Consider the following 18400-nt stretch of genomic DNA (forward strand, 5'->3'; position numbering starts at 1 on the left):
CCAGTTCCAGTTGAAACGCCGCCTTCAGCATTACATAAACAGCAGAAGGCAGAAAAACCTGATGTACTGGGCTATTGCCAATTCAATTTCTTTGGCTGATGGCTGACATCTAAATGCCAAGGCATTTAGTGGAGAATCTTCAGTGTCACTGTATTCTGCCTTCCCTGGTAGCATCCACCCCCTTGGAATCTGGATAGCCAAGCCCGACAGCTGTACTTGCCTATTCTACATTAACAGATGATTTTTAATGTATCAGAGATAGGAGTCTGTGGCCGGTATCTGGATCCTCTGTATTCTAGTCTGCAGTGTCAGGCAGTGGCAATGGGTCAGTGCGTCTTACAAGTTAACCAGAAGGCTGATGGTCCAAGCCCACCCAGGGATGGCTGTGGGCAGGATTCCTGCATTGGGGGGGGGGGTTGAACTAGATGGCCCTCTGCTTGCCTTCCAACTCTGTGATTCTACGGCTTCTATGACCAGGTCCTCAGCAAGACTGACTCACCCAATTTTTGTCAGCTTGGCCAAAGACTACTAGGGGTAGGCAAGGGCTCTTGGCTTCCAAAACAGTATCTCCCATCATCTCTAACAACTTCTCACTAATAAAGAATGGAGGAATTCACTCTAAATGTCCTTGCTCCTCCTCCCCTTGCTCTTGGGATAGGCTTATCTGTTGTGTGGAAGGGTATAGGCCCTGCCCCCTTGCCAAACTAGTCACCTCAGTGACTCTTGGGTGGCCGGGAACTCCCTTTGGCAGCAGGCATACCAGCCTAACTGCCTTTCCTTGTTGAACAGGGAGCAAGGTTTAATCACTACAGCAGCGACTGTAAGCCAGGACTCTTGTGTCTCAGCCTCTGATCCTGGTAAAACTGAAATATGAATCCAAGCGGTTGCAAATACTATTCTTTATTGACATTTGCAAATACAATACATTAAGAATCGTTTGTCAAAAAAGTCTTTTTTTATATAAAAAAATACAACTTTTTAAATTACATGTTTCTGGCCTCTGGCCCTCCCACTGCAGTCAAGCAGTGTCCTCAGCTCAGAAATTCAACCAGAACGGGCGGCCGCACCACCTTTTTTTGAACCCTATTATTTATATTATGTACAAATAGCCACAGAACTGACAAGTTCCTCCAAAAAATGACTCAAGTTTCCACTTCTATCATCACTGGCTCTCCTGCCATGGGATTTGGATGTATACTTAAGAATGGAAGCCCACCCATAGGTTCCGATTTGAAGGAAAATAAGTTATTTCTCTTTTTCCAGGAAAGTAGGCAACATAGCATGCCCTGCTACTGGCCTTGAGAGGTGTACCTGCAACTCTGCAAAATGAGAATGCTCTCCACCTCTGCAAAAGAGGTCAAAAACACAAGTACTGGTAGTGAGCATGATGCACATACCAACTTATTCCAAAAGGGTTTCAACGCCCCTTTTTTGCTTCATTATCAGGACTAGATGGCTCTCCAAAAGCTGTCCCTTTCACTTCAAAATGAGGAATCCACACTGAGTGGGTGCCTCTAGCCAAGCCCTACTTACACCTGAATGTCAAATAAGACCATTCCCAGTTGCTCTTTCAAAGCTTCAACCTATACAAGGAACAGCTGCAGCACAATTCTAACTCCCTGAAGTCCCATCGCTGTCAAGATCCAGCCCTGCCCCGCGACGGGACAAAGGTTTCTTGGCTAAAAAGAAATTTCCTTCCTGAAGTCTACATCCAATTCACGTAAGCCATGTGGTAATCGGGGAGTAAAAATGAAGTGCCCTGTGAGAAGAAAAAGATTAAGAGTGAAAACCAGGATGGATGCCAACTCCATACACATTTATCTGTTGTCATCCAGGCACCAGGAGGGCTGGTCCCCCACCCAACCCCCAGAGAACCTTTGGGACTCTGTTCATTTGCTGACACCTATGGGATTTATGCTACTGATACTCTTCTATTTTGGTTATTTTTTCTGGTTCGAGGGCTTTAAGAAAACCAATCTCAACTTTCACAATTTTAATTTCTGTCAAAAATGTTTAAATAAAATATATATGGAGGACCCAAGTCTTGCTGAAAAACAGCAGCAATGGAGCTAGCCCTTACATCAGTGGTGGCAAGCCTGTGGCACTCCAAATGTTGTTGAACTTCCATCAGTCCCAGCCAGGATTGGCAAAGGTCAGGGAGGAAGATGAGAGGTTCAGTCCAGCAACATCTAGAGGCCCCAGGCTTCCCACCCTATCCTGCACCAATCAATCAATAGAAGACCTTAGTCAGCAGGTTCTGGGAAACTGAACAAGTCTCAAAATTAGGACAAACACATATTGTTGCAGTGTCATTTAGTATCACTTGTGAAAATAGTTCAACTGCAGAACATCTGAAATTGTCCTGGCAGAAACATTGGCTTATTAGTTAAAAGCAAAGCTAAACTATTTGATTTTTACATTTATGTATATATAAGTGTGTGTACACACACACACACACACACACATTTTATTTTATATGCAAATCAGGGACCTTTCCCCAAAACTTCAATATGGTGAAGTATACAGAAAAGGTTTCCTACATACATGCTTACTTACAGATGAAGGAGAAAATATGCTAACACATTACCTTCTGTTAGTAATTACAGGATGTAACTCTATTTTGGTTTTGTAGTTTGGAAATATAACTGTTCAACTGACTTGAACTTGAAGCACTGGACATTTCATGTCAACCAATACCCAGACAAAAAGCCCCTAACGCCACTCGCAAAATTAATCTTCTGTGTTGAGCCAATGGAGCAAGATGACAGCTGACAAGTAGGGGGAAATGCTAAGTTTTCGGAGAGTGTGAAGACGACAGATACAATTGCAAGCCAAAGTGGAGGGAACATACCTAAATTTCCTAGTAGCTAAAGTTACCAGGCCTGGGGAATAACGCTTTCCAGTAACAGACGGCGACCCTCCTCATAATCATCTTCATCCACATTGACCAGCAGTCGGATAGCCTCCTGGCCCACGGCCTCTTTGAGAGAGTCCGTGATGAAAACCCCTTTCAGTGCTTCTAGCAGTGAGCCATTCATATAGTCGCTCCAGAAGGCATCAAGGTAGGATAGCTCTGAGAACTTGATGTCACAGATTATTGAGCCCAAGTCACGGGATTTCAGGATGGTGTTGGACTGCCCAAAGACATCAAACTGCCGCTCCAGATGGTTCTGCTTGTTTGACATCACATTCTGACGCAAGACAGGGTCATGCTCACAGTATTCTGCACGAACACGGAGCCGGATGTCTGAACAAGACACACAGAACAGAGAGAGAGAGAAAGAGAGGGAGGGGAAAGGAAGAAAAAGAGCGGCATTAGAGCTGGAGGTCGCAAACAGAGCACGCAGACAAACACATGGTCATGCAACAGTATTCCAGGGTTGGGCTGTTCAACAGCCATGAGCAGGTGCTGAACATCAATACCAACCAAGCTGAAGATGCAGGCCACCTAAGACTCCTGAAGAGTTCAGGTTCCTTAAGATGGTCAGTCCCAGCAAGGGGTGTTCACTCTCGTTTTTGAAGTCTACCTTTGGCACAAAGTTACAGCTGAACTCCAATAATCACTTACTAAAAACATCTCAATTCTCACTCCAGAAACATTACTCTAGTACTGCCCCCCCCAAATCATTTTTGTTGAGCTATCTGCACCAATCCTGAAAAGTCATCCACAACAGCAAATTCTTCAAAAGGCTTCACGCCATTTTCAATCCAAAATCTTGGAAATAAATTTTCCAAGTTAATATAGCTTGTTGTTACGTGACGGCATTATCAAACTGGACCACTGCTTTATTAAGGGCCATGAGCCATTCTTGACTTGGTAGGGAAACGACTTGGGGAGATCCTGAACTAAAGCTAACTACTGACAGCCAGCTGGACTCTTTGGCAGGAAAAACTTGAAATTTTAGCTAATTAAGTTCTAGCCATCTCGTGAGTGACTTGCTGCAACAGATGTGTACTACCATGCTCTAGATGCCCCAGCAATTACTGAAGTTCAGCTGTAACTATGGACATTGGGCAGGTTTGTGTTTTGTTCAGTTGCCCAAGGTATTATCAGCATTGTAGCCGAAAATTTAAAAGGTTCAAGAGGGAGGGAGAAATGGAACAAATACAGAGTAGGATATGTTTTAAAAAATGAGGCAGGTGGTGTATTACATACGCTCAACAAGGCCGTCAGCTTTAATTTCTCTGTGTCTTGTGGTCATCACCTGTAGAAGCATTAACTCAAAGTGCAGTCACAGCCCTTTACCAGCAACTTTGTACGGCCTGGAGCCCACACCCACCCATACGAGTTAGCTACAAGGCAGCTTTTGGTAGCCGGTTGCTAGTTTTCAACCAGCATGACAATTAGAACCCCTCTTTCCAGATGGGCAACAGCAGAGCTGTGCGACAAATTGAATTTGACAATTGTCCATGTAAAAAAGCCTAGAGCTTATACTAAGAGCAGTGCCATTTCCACCCCAAAATAAACAATGTACTGTAAAACTTGAGTAAGGAACAGATGTCCACAATTTCTCTTGACATTGTACACCAGCAACTGCTTTGCCTTGATAGGGCAGCACATTAAGAGCTCGGCTGTAGGACCCACTGGAAACCTTTCTCACATTCCAACCACAAGCTCCCACCCAATATGCTATATGCAGAGTAACTGAGAGGTTTCATTTTATTGGTACTGTACTCAGCTTAAGATATACAACTTTTGCATCCATGGTTTGGCATACGATTTCATCTAAATACCCATCCCACCCACTTTCCAATATAAACAGTTCTCTGAAGTAAGAATGATAGCAGCTGTCAGAGTTGGCATCAACATACTGGCACCTCTTGAGTCAGTTATGTCTCACTTAAGTGCCTGGAGGGCTCTTCCTCCCCCAGGACAGGATAAAAGCCTCAAATTATTGACCATGGTGGGGGGAACCCACAGCTTTTATTTCAAAACAAGCAGGATGCACATCAACTGCAAGACTGTGGGGAGAGGGTTTCTGCACAACTCAGTTGTACAAGGTCGTTAATTGTTCCATGGCCATGCTCAGTCAGTAGTAATGCAAGCCCTGAGCAGCTGCATCTAATTAGACACTTGACCTATATAAGCAATAATGAAACCAACTGAGGCAGCACAAACAACATAGTACCCACCCAACCCTCCACTTTCAGGCCCCAGTCCCAGTGAAATAATCCCACTGTGGTTTCTGTTTGGAAGTATAGACAGCTTCAAAACACGCCACTGAGCCACATACTGTAGAGGCTTCTGCCAATGTCTTTTCCCAAGTTTGAATCACAGTAACAAGAGTGAAGAAGCCCCCAAGTTAATTACCACTAAAGTAGGATGGTTTCAGAGATTGAGGCCTGTCACCTCATCATCCATGCAACCCTTTAGTGTGTGTTCAGCATTAGAATTAGAAAACTCAAGTTATCAGTTTTCCAGAAAAGAACTGGGAACAGCATAGAGTACCAATTCAGTTCAATTCCATATACTACATTACCCCACCCACCTTTGACACACATATTTACAGGCCAGCAAAACCCATTACAGACAATGCTAACCGCGCAAAAATGCCTCCACTGTGCAGAAGGCAACAAGTCCCAGAGTCCAAGGCAGTGTCCCTCACAGCTTGTTTAACAAGAGCGCTGCAGGGTCCAGATGCAGGTCGCTTCTAACATAGGAGAAGCGGTGAAGAGGCAGCTGAAATAATCATGAGGGCCACACTTAAGTTTTTGCTTTTTTTAGTTTGTCTGGGTATTTTTGCCAGTGTCTGGTACTTGGCCCGCTTGCCTGGGCCAATACTTATGCTTTTCCAGGGATGAATTTCAACTGTGGACCGAGAGAAACATGGTTCAAGACTTTTAGCACATGGCAACATCAAGAAATCATTCTGAGATTCAATATGGCAAAAGAACACAAAATGGTGTGAAAACCCTGGCCTCACTTCTAGGTAAGTTGATAAAGAGCGACTGCTGCAGATACCAGACACAACATGGGAATTCTCACTGCAAGGACACAGGGTGCATGTTCTTCCTTATTCTTGACAACCACCAAATGGCACATGTATCAATGCAGGTTAACATTCATTGTGCTGACAGATTTATCATGAGAGAAATAACCAAGCAATGCAAGTGGATTTTGAAGTGAGAAGTGTGGAAGATTTTAGAACTATTAATTGTTAGCAGATCATCCATCAATGATAAATGTTGACCAGCCAGAGGAAAAACTGTCCAAGAAAACTGATGGAAGCAGGTAAAGTAGTTAAGGGAATGTTTATGCCCTAAGGAAAAAGGATTAACAGGAGCCCAGGATGATTCCATAGCAGCTCACAATGGCCTGATATCTGCAGCAGTAGCTATTAACATAACTAAGGGATCACGTGATAAGGGAGCTATTTGCTTTTCTATCTAGTAGAGCAAAACCTTTAATTTGACTGGCACTTGAGACATCAGCTGATGACTGTCCCACAAGAGGCACAGTCCTCATAGTTTTAATACGCCCAGCCCGTTTACGTCACTCTGCTGGAGGTTTGCAGCATATGCCCCCTACAGTGCCAGTTTTGAGTGGCTCTGTACACGATCACAATCCCAGGAGCTGCCAATGCAGCCTTGTCCCCACTGACCACGAGAATAGCCAACATGCCTTTACAAATTGGCTGTTTGAGAGGCTGGCATGCAGGGTGGGCTGCCTGTGGTTCCTCTGGAAATAGGTAACTCAGCACACATTTAAACACAGATTTGCTTTCACATAGAACTGGTGGAAATCTGGGTGCATGGATTCATTTACCTTTGCGAGACCATTCTGTGAGAGGAGTGCACAAGAGAGACAGAGTCTCTTTATCATCAACTTTTGCTTAGTAACCTGGAATTTAAATGGTGGATTGAGAAAGAATTGGCAGAAATCAAGCAGCAACAAAAAAAGAGATCATTTGGGGGTTTGTATGCTCTTTTTCAGTAACTAAGCTCTAGCTTCTGCAGGCTGAAATAGCTCAGGAGGTTGCAAACTGGAAAAGGAGATCAGTTTCAAACTCCCAAGCTTAGGTGTGCAATTCAGAAGGGTTATAAAATGCAGAGCTTATTTCAGAAGCAGCTGCCTGGAAAACAAGGGTCAAGCTCTGCCCCAGTGAAGCAAGGCAACATCATCAAGTATACAGGCAACAATCTAGTGTTGAATGGAGCTTACAGTTTGATCCTTGCACCTACCCGGCAGAAGCCTTATAGCTGCACCTTGAAGTTGCAGTTTTGACACTCATTGTATTATTTTTGAACCTTCTTCGTTAGAACCCATTGCCTGTAAATTGGTCAGATGGTAAGACAAGTGTTTTTGTGCATTCGCTTTTGTTTCATTTGCATTGCACTGACACAAAGACAATAGCACATTGAGCTATGTAGGGATCCTACACCAGCCCCTAGCACCCACCTGCTGAGTGAGAGCAGCTTCAAATGTTACGTGCAACACAATGCATTTCTGGGTAAGAAAACTGTAAACACTGTGTGTGTGTTGTCAAATTGATGTTTCACAGTTTCCCTATACAGAACATCTCTCCATATAGCAACATGTATCTGAAGCTCTAAGTTAGAAAAGGGTATATGCTGGCGTTAGAAATAGACATTCAACACTGAACTTAAAATCAAGCCAGAAATTTGGATATAATTCACTTAACTGAGTTTTAATATGAATTCAGAGGCGAGTCTGGGATTTAAGAAAAATCCAGTTTGATGGGTTGGTGTTACGGACCAAGTCAGGAGAATTAACCCCTTTCGAAAGTCTGATACAGAACCAGTGCGTAGTATAGTGTGCTATAAAATAAACATGCAAACTCAACAGATGAGTCTAACAGAAAGATGTACAACAAGGCTCTCCAGGAAATATTACAGCTATGTTACTGGTGAGCACGTACAATTTTGGAAACAACTTAAGAATGTGGACAAAGTCATTCATAAGCTTGACCACCTCTTAATACTATTTAGTGCCGGAGCTGTGGCACTCATGACTCCCTTGCTCAGGAATCGTACTTTCTGAAGATAACTAGCTTCATAATCCTCAAAATAGTTTTATGTTATTCTATACAAAATTATGTACCGCACATCAAAAATCTCCAGAACCTCACTGTTCTGAAGAATTCACTGAATTAATTGGAAATATATAGTTTCAGCAAAAGTTGCATTTATTTTTAATTTATTTTTAATTGGAGATGATTGAAGCAGAAAAATGGCAACTACCATGAATGAAACTACCTCATGTTATAGGGCATGATGTGTTTTGTTATTACAAAAAATAACATCAGAGTAGCTAAACCAGTCTCTTTCCAAAACCAGCATATCACATGTAATGGTGTACTGACATTAACAGCCTCCACATCCCTCCCAGCAACTGGTGCCAAGGGATTAGTAGTCTGAAGGCATCCTTTCCTCATTTATAAAGCTTTCTTTTTGGTCTTATGTTGCTCTCAGAAAATTATGCCTGAAGGGCAGGGTATGTAACTGAAGTAGTAACTAAATAGAGCTGGACCTTCTAGAGCACTATCAATAAAATAGGTACCGAACAGAACCCTGGGAATTGAAGACAACATAACAAGGAGTGGGTTAGAACCTTCCCACCCTCACCCCAAAGAGGGGGCCAAAGCTCCCATTCCCCAACTGCACTGGAATGAAGTCCTATTGCCAGATTTGTACAGAAATTAATAGTGCAAGCCAAAACTCAAGTTCACTGACATAGAACAAAACTGACAGCACTGCAGCTACATATATATATTTTCCTCCCCCCAACCCTTTCCCCATTTGGCTCCAGCCAGAGAGAAAATGAATCACTGATCAGACCCTTAACAGAAACCAAGCTGCTAATGAGCATTTTAGAATGGTTTCATGGCATTATAAAAATACTTTGTTCAAATCAAGGGCGCCCCCAGAAAAAAAGCACATGCAAGGCTGACACCTACCACAGGTGACTTTCGTGGGAGTTTGGACCTCCTGCATTGGAGCATTAGTTGATTTAGCTCCCCGCCGCCGGCGGGAAGTAGACTTTGACCGGCCTCTGCTTACTCGTTTCCTTTTGCTCGTATTGGAGCCTAGAGAGAAAAAGCCGGGCATAGGCAATTATTTACACCAAAGCCTGGCAAGGAAAGCTCAGATTCCATACAGCTACTACTCCTAACCCCCTCCTCCAAATAATCTGATATCAAATGCAAACTATTTAAATTGCTGCCTTTCATCGGAGAGAAGTTATAAACTAGTAAAAATGTATCCACAATTGTAGCAGACAAGACATAAAACAGCTACGTAAAAACTGATGGCATTGTATATTTACTACACAAAAGGAATGAAACCATACACCTCCCCGCCACCCCTGCAGGCTGTACAACTCACACACCTGTCTCCCACTGATCATTTCGAGGCTCTGCAGAGGCTGAATTGAGACAGTTGTCCATCTGCCGGTCGGATGAAAGGACAGATGGTCCATAGGTGTATCTCTCAGGAGAAACTATGTTTTTTTAAAAAAAAATATCAAAAGGTAGACACTATGTCAACTGGGAAAAACAGTTCTAGAAGAAAGCAACATCAAACCTGTCAAATCAGTTCATAAGTGCCTAGAATCAGAATATTCTGAGCTAAGCAATAGCAGACATAATACCATAAAGATATCCACCCCCCTATCTTTCTATTGCTAAAATTCTGGCCAGAAAGCTGAGTTGGAAGCTAGGATAATGTTCATTCAAGAAGGAACTTTATTTCACTCAATTCAGCCAGGAAGTCAAAGTTAATGACACTGGCTTGTATACAATGTTACGTCTTTCTCAGAGTATATTCACTGAAATGAGCGACTTGGGTCCACTAATTTCAACCGATCTATGCTCAGAAAACAGATACTACCCACTTGCTCTCTACTTTTCTGGCTCAGTACCTGTACGCTGCCTTTTCATAGTGACATATGGCAGCAGATCATGCCTTGTCAGTACTCTCAGGAGCTGCAGAAGCTGCACGAAGTTGGTTTCATCACATTTGCCCCTCCTCTCTAGCTCCAGGAGCAGTTGTACACCATTCTTGGGCAGTTGCCTCTGAGCAGCAACTTCAAGACTGCCATCAGTCTTGCCCAAGCTACATCGCCATTGATTTTTCCTCTTCCAGCTCTCCAGCACAGGTGAGGTAGTCTCAGAACCACTCTCTTCTGCTGCTGCCACAGCCCAAAGGGCAGGATCCAACGGGTGAGTCCAAGGCTGTGTCTCATCCAGAAGGAAAGAGAGTGCATCCATGTCATTCTCTGTAAGCTGGGAACCAATGACCTCAAACATTCGATGCAGGGAAATCATCCCATAGTACTCTAGACATTCTTCCTCCTCCCATATGTGGGCAAAGATTGGCCTTCTCATGTCAGCCATATGGAGACACTAACCCCAATAGGGATTTACTGTTATGAGCTAACAGAACAGAACAGATGTGCTGTGCTCTGAACACCACAGGAAAGAGACACGTTTTGGCAGGCTGTGTATGATTATAATACGTTATAAGAGAGCCGGGAAAATAGAGGTCTTGAGGAAGGATCCCAACACTGCTCCACAAATGCCTGTAAAAGGAGAAATGTGGATGATTAGGGCATACCACTTTGCCCCACCCTAAAAAGCTGCTTAAGAGGCAGAATACACACAGAATAACACAGATAAAACGTTTCTAATTCTGCCATGAGTCCCAACCAAGAGTGAACCTGCAAAGATACAGGGGAGAAAATCCTCTCTCAAGGCCGCTGCCGTGGCTGCCTCCTCCAGAGGATGCAGGGCCCAAAATGCGCCACAAGATGGCAGCAGCGGCAGCAGCAGCCACAGGACGCAGCAGTCTCCCCTCCCCCTTGTCACAAGGGCAAGCACAAACCAGCCCGAGGGGTGTGTGGACGAGCCCCGTGCCTGCGGCTCAGCCCCATCTTGGCGTGCGCAGTGACCTCCCCTTCTCCATCCAAACACCCCTCCCCCCGCTATCCCAGTCAAGGCTCCGCCCCCTATTTGCATAAACAGTCTCTCTGAGAGCGGGGGTGGGGCTCCTCTGGGCGTGGCTCCTCCTCCCCTCCTCCCACCGATGTTGTTGTTTTTCTCTCTCCTGCTCACACCACCGCCGCAATTACGTGTCCTTTTACCTCTCCATGTTTTCGCGAGGGCATTTCTGGGACTCCCCTCCCCCCACCACACAGACGAGACTCTTCCCCCCCCCGGCTCTTCACATACACACCTCCCCCCCCCCGCCTCCTTCAAGTGTTTTTCCGCCCTCGTCGCCTCACAGCTGTTCCCCTTTTCGACGCTCCTCTGCCTCCCTCGCCTATATTCTCTTGCCGGCCCCCCAAGCCCCGTTTCCCGGTTTCCCTCAGGGAAAAACGGCTCCCTCAGCCATCCGTCCCCCCACCTTCCTCTCAAAGCCGCACCACAGAACCCGCCCGCCTCGTTTCCTTTCCTCTGTCAGCATTCCTATCCCATACCCTTTTCTCTATCCGGCCCCCAAAATAAAAATAAATCCCATACACGAATAAATCCCCCTCACCGGGTCTTCCTCCGCCGATACAGCCAGACGGCGCCGCCGTTCCGATCTTTCTGGTAGCTTCGACACGACTGCGCCTGCGCCAACCGAACCTCAAGCGCAGGGAGGGTTCTTTCACCCACCTCACCCGTCGCGCATGCGCCCGGGCTGTCAAACGTCTTCCACTCCCCCACCTGGCGTCGCAGGATCCCAGGCTACGCAGGCGCAGACCCTGCCGCCAGTCCTAATAACTGCTGGCGGCGGCGCGTGCGTCGCCTTCCCCCCGGCTCACGCGGACAGCCCGCTGGTGTCCTCGTGACCCACGTGCGGGGGAGGAGCCTCCTTTGAGGGGGAAGAATCTCAACGGCGGCGGCAAAAGCAACGGCAGACCTGATAAATTCCTCTCGCTCGCAGCCGGCGCCGCTGTACGCTGCGCTCTTTACGTGACGGCTTAATCCAGCTGACTGGGTGGTGTGATGTAGTAATTGAGGGCGGCTTTGCGCTATAAGCGCAGCGCAGCTCCCCCTACTCGCCGCCTCTCCCTCCCTCAGACTTATGTTTACGTAAACGGGACGTGCGGTGTCAAGGAGACGGCGCTGATTGCGTAAGCGAGGGAACGGGAGGATAGATTGGTCGATGCGGCTGTGACAGGAGTTACGTAACATGCGTAGTGAGAAGAGGGTGGCGGGGCGCCAAACGCTCCTCTTGCCTCCCTCCTGAATGGGCGCCTCTTGCCCCGCCTGTGCTTGCCGGCCCCACCTGAGGGCGGACTGGCCTTGACGTCACCGAGCCGCTAGAGCCGAACCGCCCCCTTAGTATCGAGGCAGCTGATTGGCTCCCCAGCGGTTGCGGGGGAGTCAATGAGAGGGCGCGGTGCAGCCTAGGCCAAGCAGGGCCTGTGTGAGGAGACTGAGAGAGAGAGAGAGAGAGACTGAGAGCAGGCAAGAGGGCGGGCGAGGAAGCAGCGGTGGCAGGAGTGGGCCAGGCCCACGGGCCGGGTGAGTGTGGCGTTCCTCCCACCACCCGAGCCCCCCGCCCCCTCTCCCTCCTGGCGTCATTGCAGTGAATTCCGCACAGATGTGTGGGGCCAGAGGCCCCTCCCGCATACCAGCAATACCCCACAGGGCCGCCCCTTCACCCCTTTAAATGGCCATAGCAGTGGCACTGAAAGGAGGGGAACAAGGAGCTCCTGAAGGGTTGTGTGTAAAACTCTCTCAGGATCGCCTGGGGTTGACACCAGTTTTTCCCAATCCTGGTATGATCTCTCTTCTCTGCTGTTTAGGTACTTCTGCATGCCGCAGCAGACGTCTCCCTGCTCTTTTTGTTCTTCATTTGTTCTTCTTGTTGTACTGTACCTCCATTACAGGAACTCATATGGAGCTATGCATGACTTTTCTCCCTTTATCCTCCCAGCAACCCTGCAAGAGGCATTAAAATAATACACCTTATCAAAATGCCCACTATTATTTACTACACACAGACACTCCTAATCCCCTACTTTTCCTGTTATTCCCTTATCTTTCTTAAGACATGATGGTGTCTTCCAAAAATTAATATTCCTTTCCTGTTTTTATTTTAGGCTGAAACAACTATCCATTTATACACAGTGTTCAAACACTGATTTCCTCTTTTCTTTTATAATCTGTCATGGTTCTTTAACTCACCTTGGTTTTTCTCTCCACCTTGCAGGCGAAAGCTTGCAGTTACCATGGAAGAGGAACTCCCTCCCTCTTTGTTCTTCCAGCATCAGTACATGTGCTCGGAGTGTGGACTCCTCTACAATACTTTGGAGGAGGTACTGATCCACCATCAGAGCCATCTAGGCGAGCCCTATGAGCCTGAAGCTGCTGCCACTGTTGTAGACACAGGGCCCCAGCAGGATAACCGCTACCAGTGCCTGGAGTGTGGCTGTGTCCTGTGGTCACCTGACGAACTGCTAGCCCACCAAGCAGTGCACCCCAGAGAGGTGCCAACCCGGCCTCAACCTCCACCAGCTACCAGTGGACAGATCCGCTACCAATGCAATGAGTGTAATGAACTCTTTCCTTCTACCAGCCTATGGCTAGCACATCGCCAAACGCACCAGAAACAAGAGGCTTCACCTGAGGCCTCCCTGTCAGCCCCACCAACCTCCCAGCCAGCTCCCTTGCCTCCTCTCCAATCATCTGTTCCACCACCTTCCCAGCCAGCCTCTCCACCACCCTCTCAGGCATCACTTCCATCACCTCCTCAGCCAGCTCCACTCATGCATCCCTATGAGTGCTCAGAGTGTTCTTGCCTCTTCCCAACTCCTGAGGAGCTGCTGGACCACCAGGGTGAACACTTTACTGAGATTGAGAAAGAGAGCAGTGAGCCATCTGAAACAGCAGCTCAGGAGATTTGCAGTCAACGTGTGTCCCCGCTGCCATACCCTGAAGAACCCCCTGCTGTGCCTCCACCTGCTCAGGCCTTCTGTTGCAGTGAGTGTAAGCAGGCCTTTGGGACAGTGGAGGCGCTGCAGAGGCACCAGCAGGAGCACATGGGGAGCAGTGAAGAGTTTCTTTGTGGCGAGTGCCAGCGTGGTTTCACAACAGCCAAGCGGCTGTTGGCTCACCAGCGAGTGCACGTCGATGGCACGTACGAATGTCCCAACTGCAACAAGATATTCAAAAAGGCAGCATCCCTTGAGCAGCACATGCGCATCCACAAAGGTGAGGCACTCTACCTCTGCGTGGACTGTGGGCTTGGCTTCTCTACTGAGATGACTTTGATCATGCACCGCAAGAGCCATACAGCCAATCCCCTGCACCGCTGCCACTGTGGCAAGACTTTCAGCAACATGACCAAGTTCCTTTACCATCGGCGCACACACGCTGGCAAGAGCGGCATTCCACCCACTCGTGGGGCTGGGGATCAGGCACCCAGCCAACCTCCTGAACCAGCGCCCAGCGACAGAGAATCAACTGTAAATGGCTCAGCTTCCCCTGCCGTCGCTGCCTCCTCCCTGCCAGGGACATCAGTAGAAGTGCCCAGTGCTGGGTTTCTGTGCCCTCAGTGTGGAAAGGCATTCTCCACCCACATCCGGATGGTGCGGCACAAACGGGTGGTGCACGTTCTGGAGCGCAAGCACAAATGCCCCACCTGTGGCAAAAAGTTCAAGAAGCTGGTGCATGTGCGGAACCACATGCGGACACACACTGGTGAAAGGCCGTTTCAGTGCTCTGAGTGTGGCAAGACCTTTGTCTCCCAGGCAAACTTAGCTCGGCACCATGTGACACACACTGGAGAGCGCCCCTACCAGTGCCAGGTGTGTAATAAGCGCTTCACCCAGTCCTCTAATCTTCGCCAGCACCGCCTCTTGCACATGGCGCCTAACGGAGAGGGGCCTCACTCCTGTGAAGACTGTGGAGTAGCTTTCTCCCGAGCCCATCAACTGGCTCTGCACCGGACCGTGCATACGGGGTGTTTGCCCTTTCCTTGCCTAGAATGTGACAAATCCTTCCCACGCCGTCGCCTCCTGGAACTGCACCGGCTCAGCCATTCTGGGCATGAGCCTCACCGTTGCCCGGATTGTGGGGCTCTCTTTGTTACAGCTTCCAAGTTGCAGGAGCACCGCTGCGCTAGGCGCCGCGACCAGGCGACTCTGCAGTCCTTCCTCTGCATGTCTTGTGGCAAGTACATGGGCTCGTTGGCCAAGCTGGCGCTACACCAGCTGGTACATTCGGGCCAGCGTCCTTACCCTTGCCCACTCTGTGGGAAAGCCTTCACCACCCCCAGCGGGCTGAGCCGGCACCAACAGCGCCATGCTGGCCTGCGCCCCCACAAGTGCTCTGTTTGTGCCAAGACTTTCGTGGCAGCCTCTGGGCTTCAGCTGCACCAGCGTATCCACACAGGGGAGCGCCCTTTCCCCTGCCCCGAGTGCGGTAAGGCGTTCCGGCAGGCTACCCACCTGCGGGAGCACCGGCGCCTTCACACTGGTGAGCGCCCCTACCGCTGCCCAGACTGCGGCAAGTCTTTTGTGCAGTCCATGCACCTTGCTGAGCACCGGCGCATCCACACTGGGGAGCGCCCCCACCCCTGCCCACTCTGCCCCAAGACCTTCAAGACTCTTTCCAACCTGCGGAGTCACCGCAAGACTCACACTGAACTGGCTTCTAGTCAGGAGGCGCTCCAGTCTACAGGGTCTCTCGTGGCTACTGGCCAGCCCACCCAGATTATCATGTGCACTGAGTTTGGGGAGGCTATTGCTATCATTGAAAGCACTGAGCACCTCCCCTTGGTAGAAACTATAGAGATCTACCAGACGACACTAGAAGGCAACATTTAGGTGACTGCCTTTGTTCAGGGACTAAGCAGCCACAGTCTCTTCTTTGCTCAAGGGCTCTATGCAGGTCAGCAGGAGGGAGAGTACTGCTCCCTTTCCTCCATGCATCAGTTTAGCATGGTCTACCGGTGACAGAACCTGCAGACCAATCTCAGTGCCCTGATGCAATCTGTTCAGTTTTGTGATGGGACCTGGCTCGTAGCCTCACCTGGAGGTTTCTTGAGGCAATGCCTTTTTTGTGTACAGCGGGCAGTGCTGTGGAATGGCGTCTGACTGCTTGTCTCTGCCACAACTTACATGTTTATTGTAAATTAAAGCAAAAAGTTCTGTTGTACTGTTAAATTATTCCTGTTGTGTCTCTGATTATGAGACTCTAGGAATGTGCCTGCCTGCTGCTAGCTTGTCTGTAAAAGTCAACTCTCTAGTAGTGTTCATCCACTCCCAGGAAATAGATGGCATCATTTCCTGTTGATCAGAGAGCGATGAAAGCAAAGCCTTTGCTTTTCATGATGAAGTACTGTTGCCTGATTTTGATAGTGGGAAAATACCTCTTTGATAATTTTACAGAAAGAAGAGTTGACACATGCAGCTCCTCTCACCAGATGAGCCATGTTTGTTAAAACTATCCCTTCTGTGCAACAGGTTGACATGCAGGGTCTCTGTTTCGTTTTGAAGATGTAACCCTTGCTGAAGGTCTGGTCCAGTTTTAATTTTTTTCTTAAATAAAAGTGGGGGAATGGGACCAATATCTTGTTTAGGTCACTTGGGGTATCTCAATCAATTTGAATTTGTCTTTTTTTACTTCAACTACTGGTAGGAATCCTGGATTTTAGTTTCTTCTAAGATGTTTTTCAGGGCAGAAGATAGCAGCATAGGGGGAAAGGAAGCTGTTGCTTTTGTAGCTCTGAATGTTCTGCCAGGAAACTTTGTTTGTGCTGAGTGGGTTATATTGGGTCTTTCTAGGAACAGCCATTTACATCACCACTGTGAAAGAGGTAGATCTACAGACTGGTTCCTTTAGCTATGTTTTACAGAGCTTTTATCTGTGTACAGGAAGGGTAAGATTAGTGGAGGATAACTCATTTTTCTTCCAGAAATGCATGGCCATACTTCCAGTATTTGTAACCTTGCTAGAACAAACATGCATAGGAGACTGATATGAAAGTTGAGTGTATCACTATTTTCAGGTAATGGCAAACATGCCTGAAATATAGCAGCAAACCTGTGGTATTTTTAGAGGAAAACCAGTCCAATTGCAGTAACTGTAATCAAGTTACGCAGCTGCTCTTTGGCTAGTGCAGAGCCCCGTGTGTTATGTACACTGTACAGAGAGGTTCAGGTTTAACCTTAGCTGGTAAATATTCAGATGGAGAGTTCTTAAAATTAGCTGCAGCCACAGGATAGACTTTGAAAGGTCTTTAGCCACTTGCAGTTAAGGGAGGGAAGGAGTCATAAGACTACTTTGGAAAGCAAGTGTTGGTTCATGCTTGCATTATTATAAGTCACAGAACACACTATAGAGCTACCCTTCCACTGTCCCATTTACTGCAGAGTGGAACATACCCAGAGCCTTATCCCTGCAATCTCTTCTCGTCCCTTCCTTGTTGCAGTACTGTAGCCTTCTTGTGGCTCTGGGCCCCTAGATATCACAAGCAACATACAGCTTAAAACATGCACAGATTTTCAACTCCACAGAGGCTAGTGGTATCCCCAACATCAAACTTGGGGGGGGGGGGTCTTTACATTTAAGTTTACAGATGGTGAAAAATGCATGCTTGCCAACACATTATCGTCTACGCTTCGGCTTGTCCCATGCTTTTGAGGTACAGGTCCAAGCGATCTTCTATTTGCCCTGCCACTTTACCCGAGAAAACCTGCTGTTTAGTGCTGAATTGGAGCAAATATAAATCAGTGGAAAACCCAATTGAATTTTGTTCCGTTTCAGTGGTAAATGTCAATTTCCCTGGGGGAAAGCTGTAGTCTGGATGAGCCCTATGTGAGATGTAATCCTTGGGCATCAGGACACTTGGTTTGGGCATGTGGACATGTTATGACAGGAAAACATATAGAGCTCATATTAGTCATATTTTAAAAGGTTATTTCAAACAACATTTTAATCGGCCCAGGAACACACAGGCAGTGGGCTGCAAAGATTCATGCTAACAAAACTGAGTATTAACTAGTTACATTGAGGTACCACCTTGCGAAACTGATGGAGGACTAAATAAAGGCCTTTTCCCCACTAACAATTTAATATTCATTTGTTGGTGTGAGGCCACAGTTCTTTATAGCATGTACACGTTTTATGTGAATGTAATATCTAGGCACTGGTGTTACTGCAGACAAATCTATACTTCTTTGAAGGGACACAGTTTTTCCTACTTCTCCTTGCCCCACAAAAGTTATGCAGAATCCAGGAAATCCAGCACTGCCACTTGCAGCTGGGTGTGGAACCAACTTGTAGCCTTGGAGCAGCTTTTTCTTTTTAAAATAGTATTCCAAGTGTGCAATTATGCAGAAAGGTGACATGAAGGCTAAGGTCATCTCCAGGAAAAGGTTACAAGCAGGCCTAAGCTCCTGTGCTCACTTCCCTCATGGGAGACATCAGCAACAAAATCAGGA

General features: G+C 47.3%; 2 protein-coding genes and 1 long non-coding RNA gene across 7 annotated transcripts; 1 reads left to right on the forward strand and 2 right to left on the reverse strand.

The window, feature by feature from the left end:
* Window positions 1-884: 884 nt before the first annotated feature.
* On the reverse strand, window positions 885-11651 carry DEDD2 (death effector domain containing 2). 2 transcript variants are annotated; one of them, XM_081200562.1, is made up of 6 exons: window positions 11500-11651; window positions 9881-10540; window positions 9350-9460; window positions 8919-9047; window positions 2852-3247; window positions 885-1759 (listed from the first exon to the last, which is right to left on the reverse strand). In XM_081200562.1, exons 2-5 carry the CDS (start codon window positions 10353-10355, stop codon window positions 2874-2876), a joined length of 1089 nt encoding a protein of 362 aa, XP_081056688.1. In that variant the 5' UTR covers window positions 10356-10540; window positions 11500-11651; the 3' UTR covers window positions 885-1759; window positions 2852-2873. The 2 variants fall into 2 exon arrangements, with proteins under 2 accessions (XP_081056688.1, XP_081056689.1); XM_081200563.1 differs by having other exon boundaries at window positions 11483-11561.
* Window positions 3990-8853, reverse strand: LOC308590617. The gene is made up of 2 exons (XR_014009799.1): window positions 7183-8853; window positions 3990-6841 (listed from the first exon to the last, which is right to left on the reverse strand). It is a non-coding gene; the product is annotated as an uncharacterized lncRNA (long non-coding RNA).
* Window positions 11652-11831: 180 nt separating the features above from the next.
* Window positions 11832-16555, forward strand: LOC308590314 (zinc finger protein 574-like). Of its 4 annotated transcripts, none has more exons than XM_081200250.1 (2): window positions 11832-12079; window positions 13165-16555. In XM_081200250.1, the coding sequence occupies exon 2, from the start codon at window positions 13184-13186 to the stop codon at window positions 15779-15781; it is 2598 nt and encodes an 865-aa protein (XP_081056376.1). In that variant the 5' UTR covers window positions 11832-12079; window positions 13165-13183; the 3' UTR covers window positions 15782-16555. The 4 variants fall into 4 exon arrangements, with proteins under 4 accessions (XP_081056376.1, XP_081056375.1, XP_081056377.1 ...); XM_081200249.1 differs by lacking the exon at window positions 11832-12079 and adding an exon at window positions 12181-12473; XM_081200251.1 differs by lacking the exon at window positions 11832-12079 and adding an exon at window positions 12511-12757.
* The last annotated feature ends 1845 nt before the right edge of the window (window positions 16556-18400 follow it).

This window comes from Podarcis bocagei (genome assembly GCF_964188305.1).
Source record: "Podarcis bocagei genome assembly, chromosome: 7".
Lineage (NCBI taxonomy): Eukaryota > Metazoa > Chordata > Lepidosauria > Squamata > Lacertidae > Podarcis > Podarcis bocagei.

Bases quoted from the DNA above. Each gene is read 5' to 3' on its own strand.
- DEDD2 (XM_081200562.1), bottom strand. From the start codon at position 10,355: ATGGCTGACATGAGAAGGCCAATCTTTGCCCACATATGGGAGGAGGAA. The intron at 9,461-9,880 runs GTACTGAGCCAG...AAAAAAACATAG, and splicing joins TATGAAAAGGCAGCGTACAG to TTTCTCCTGAGAGATACACC. The intron at 9,048-9,349 runs GTGTGTGAGTTG...TTTTCTCTCTAG, and splicing joins AAATGATCAGTGGGAGACAG to GCTCCAATACGAGCAAAAGG.
- LOC308590314 (XM_081200250.1), top strand. From the start codon at position 13,184: ATGGAAGAGGAACTCCCTCCCTCTTTGTTCTTCCAGCATCAGTACATG.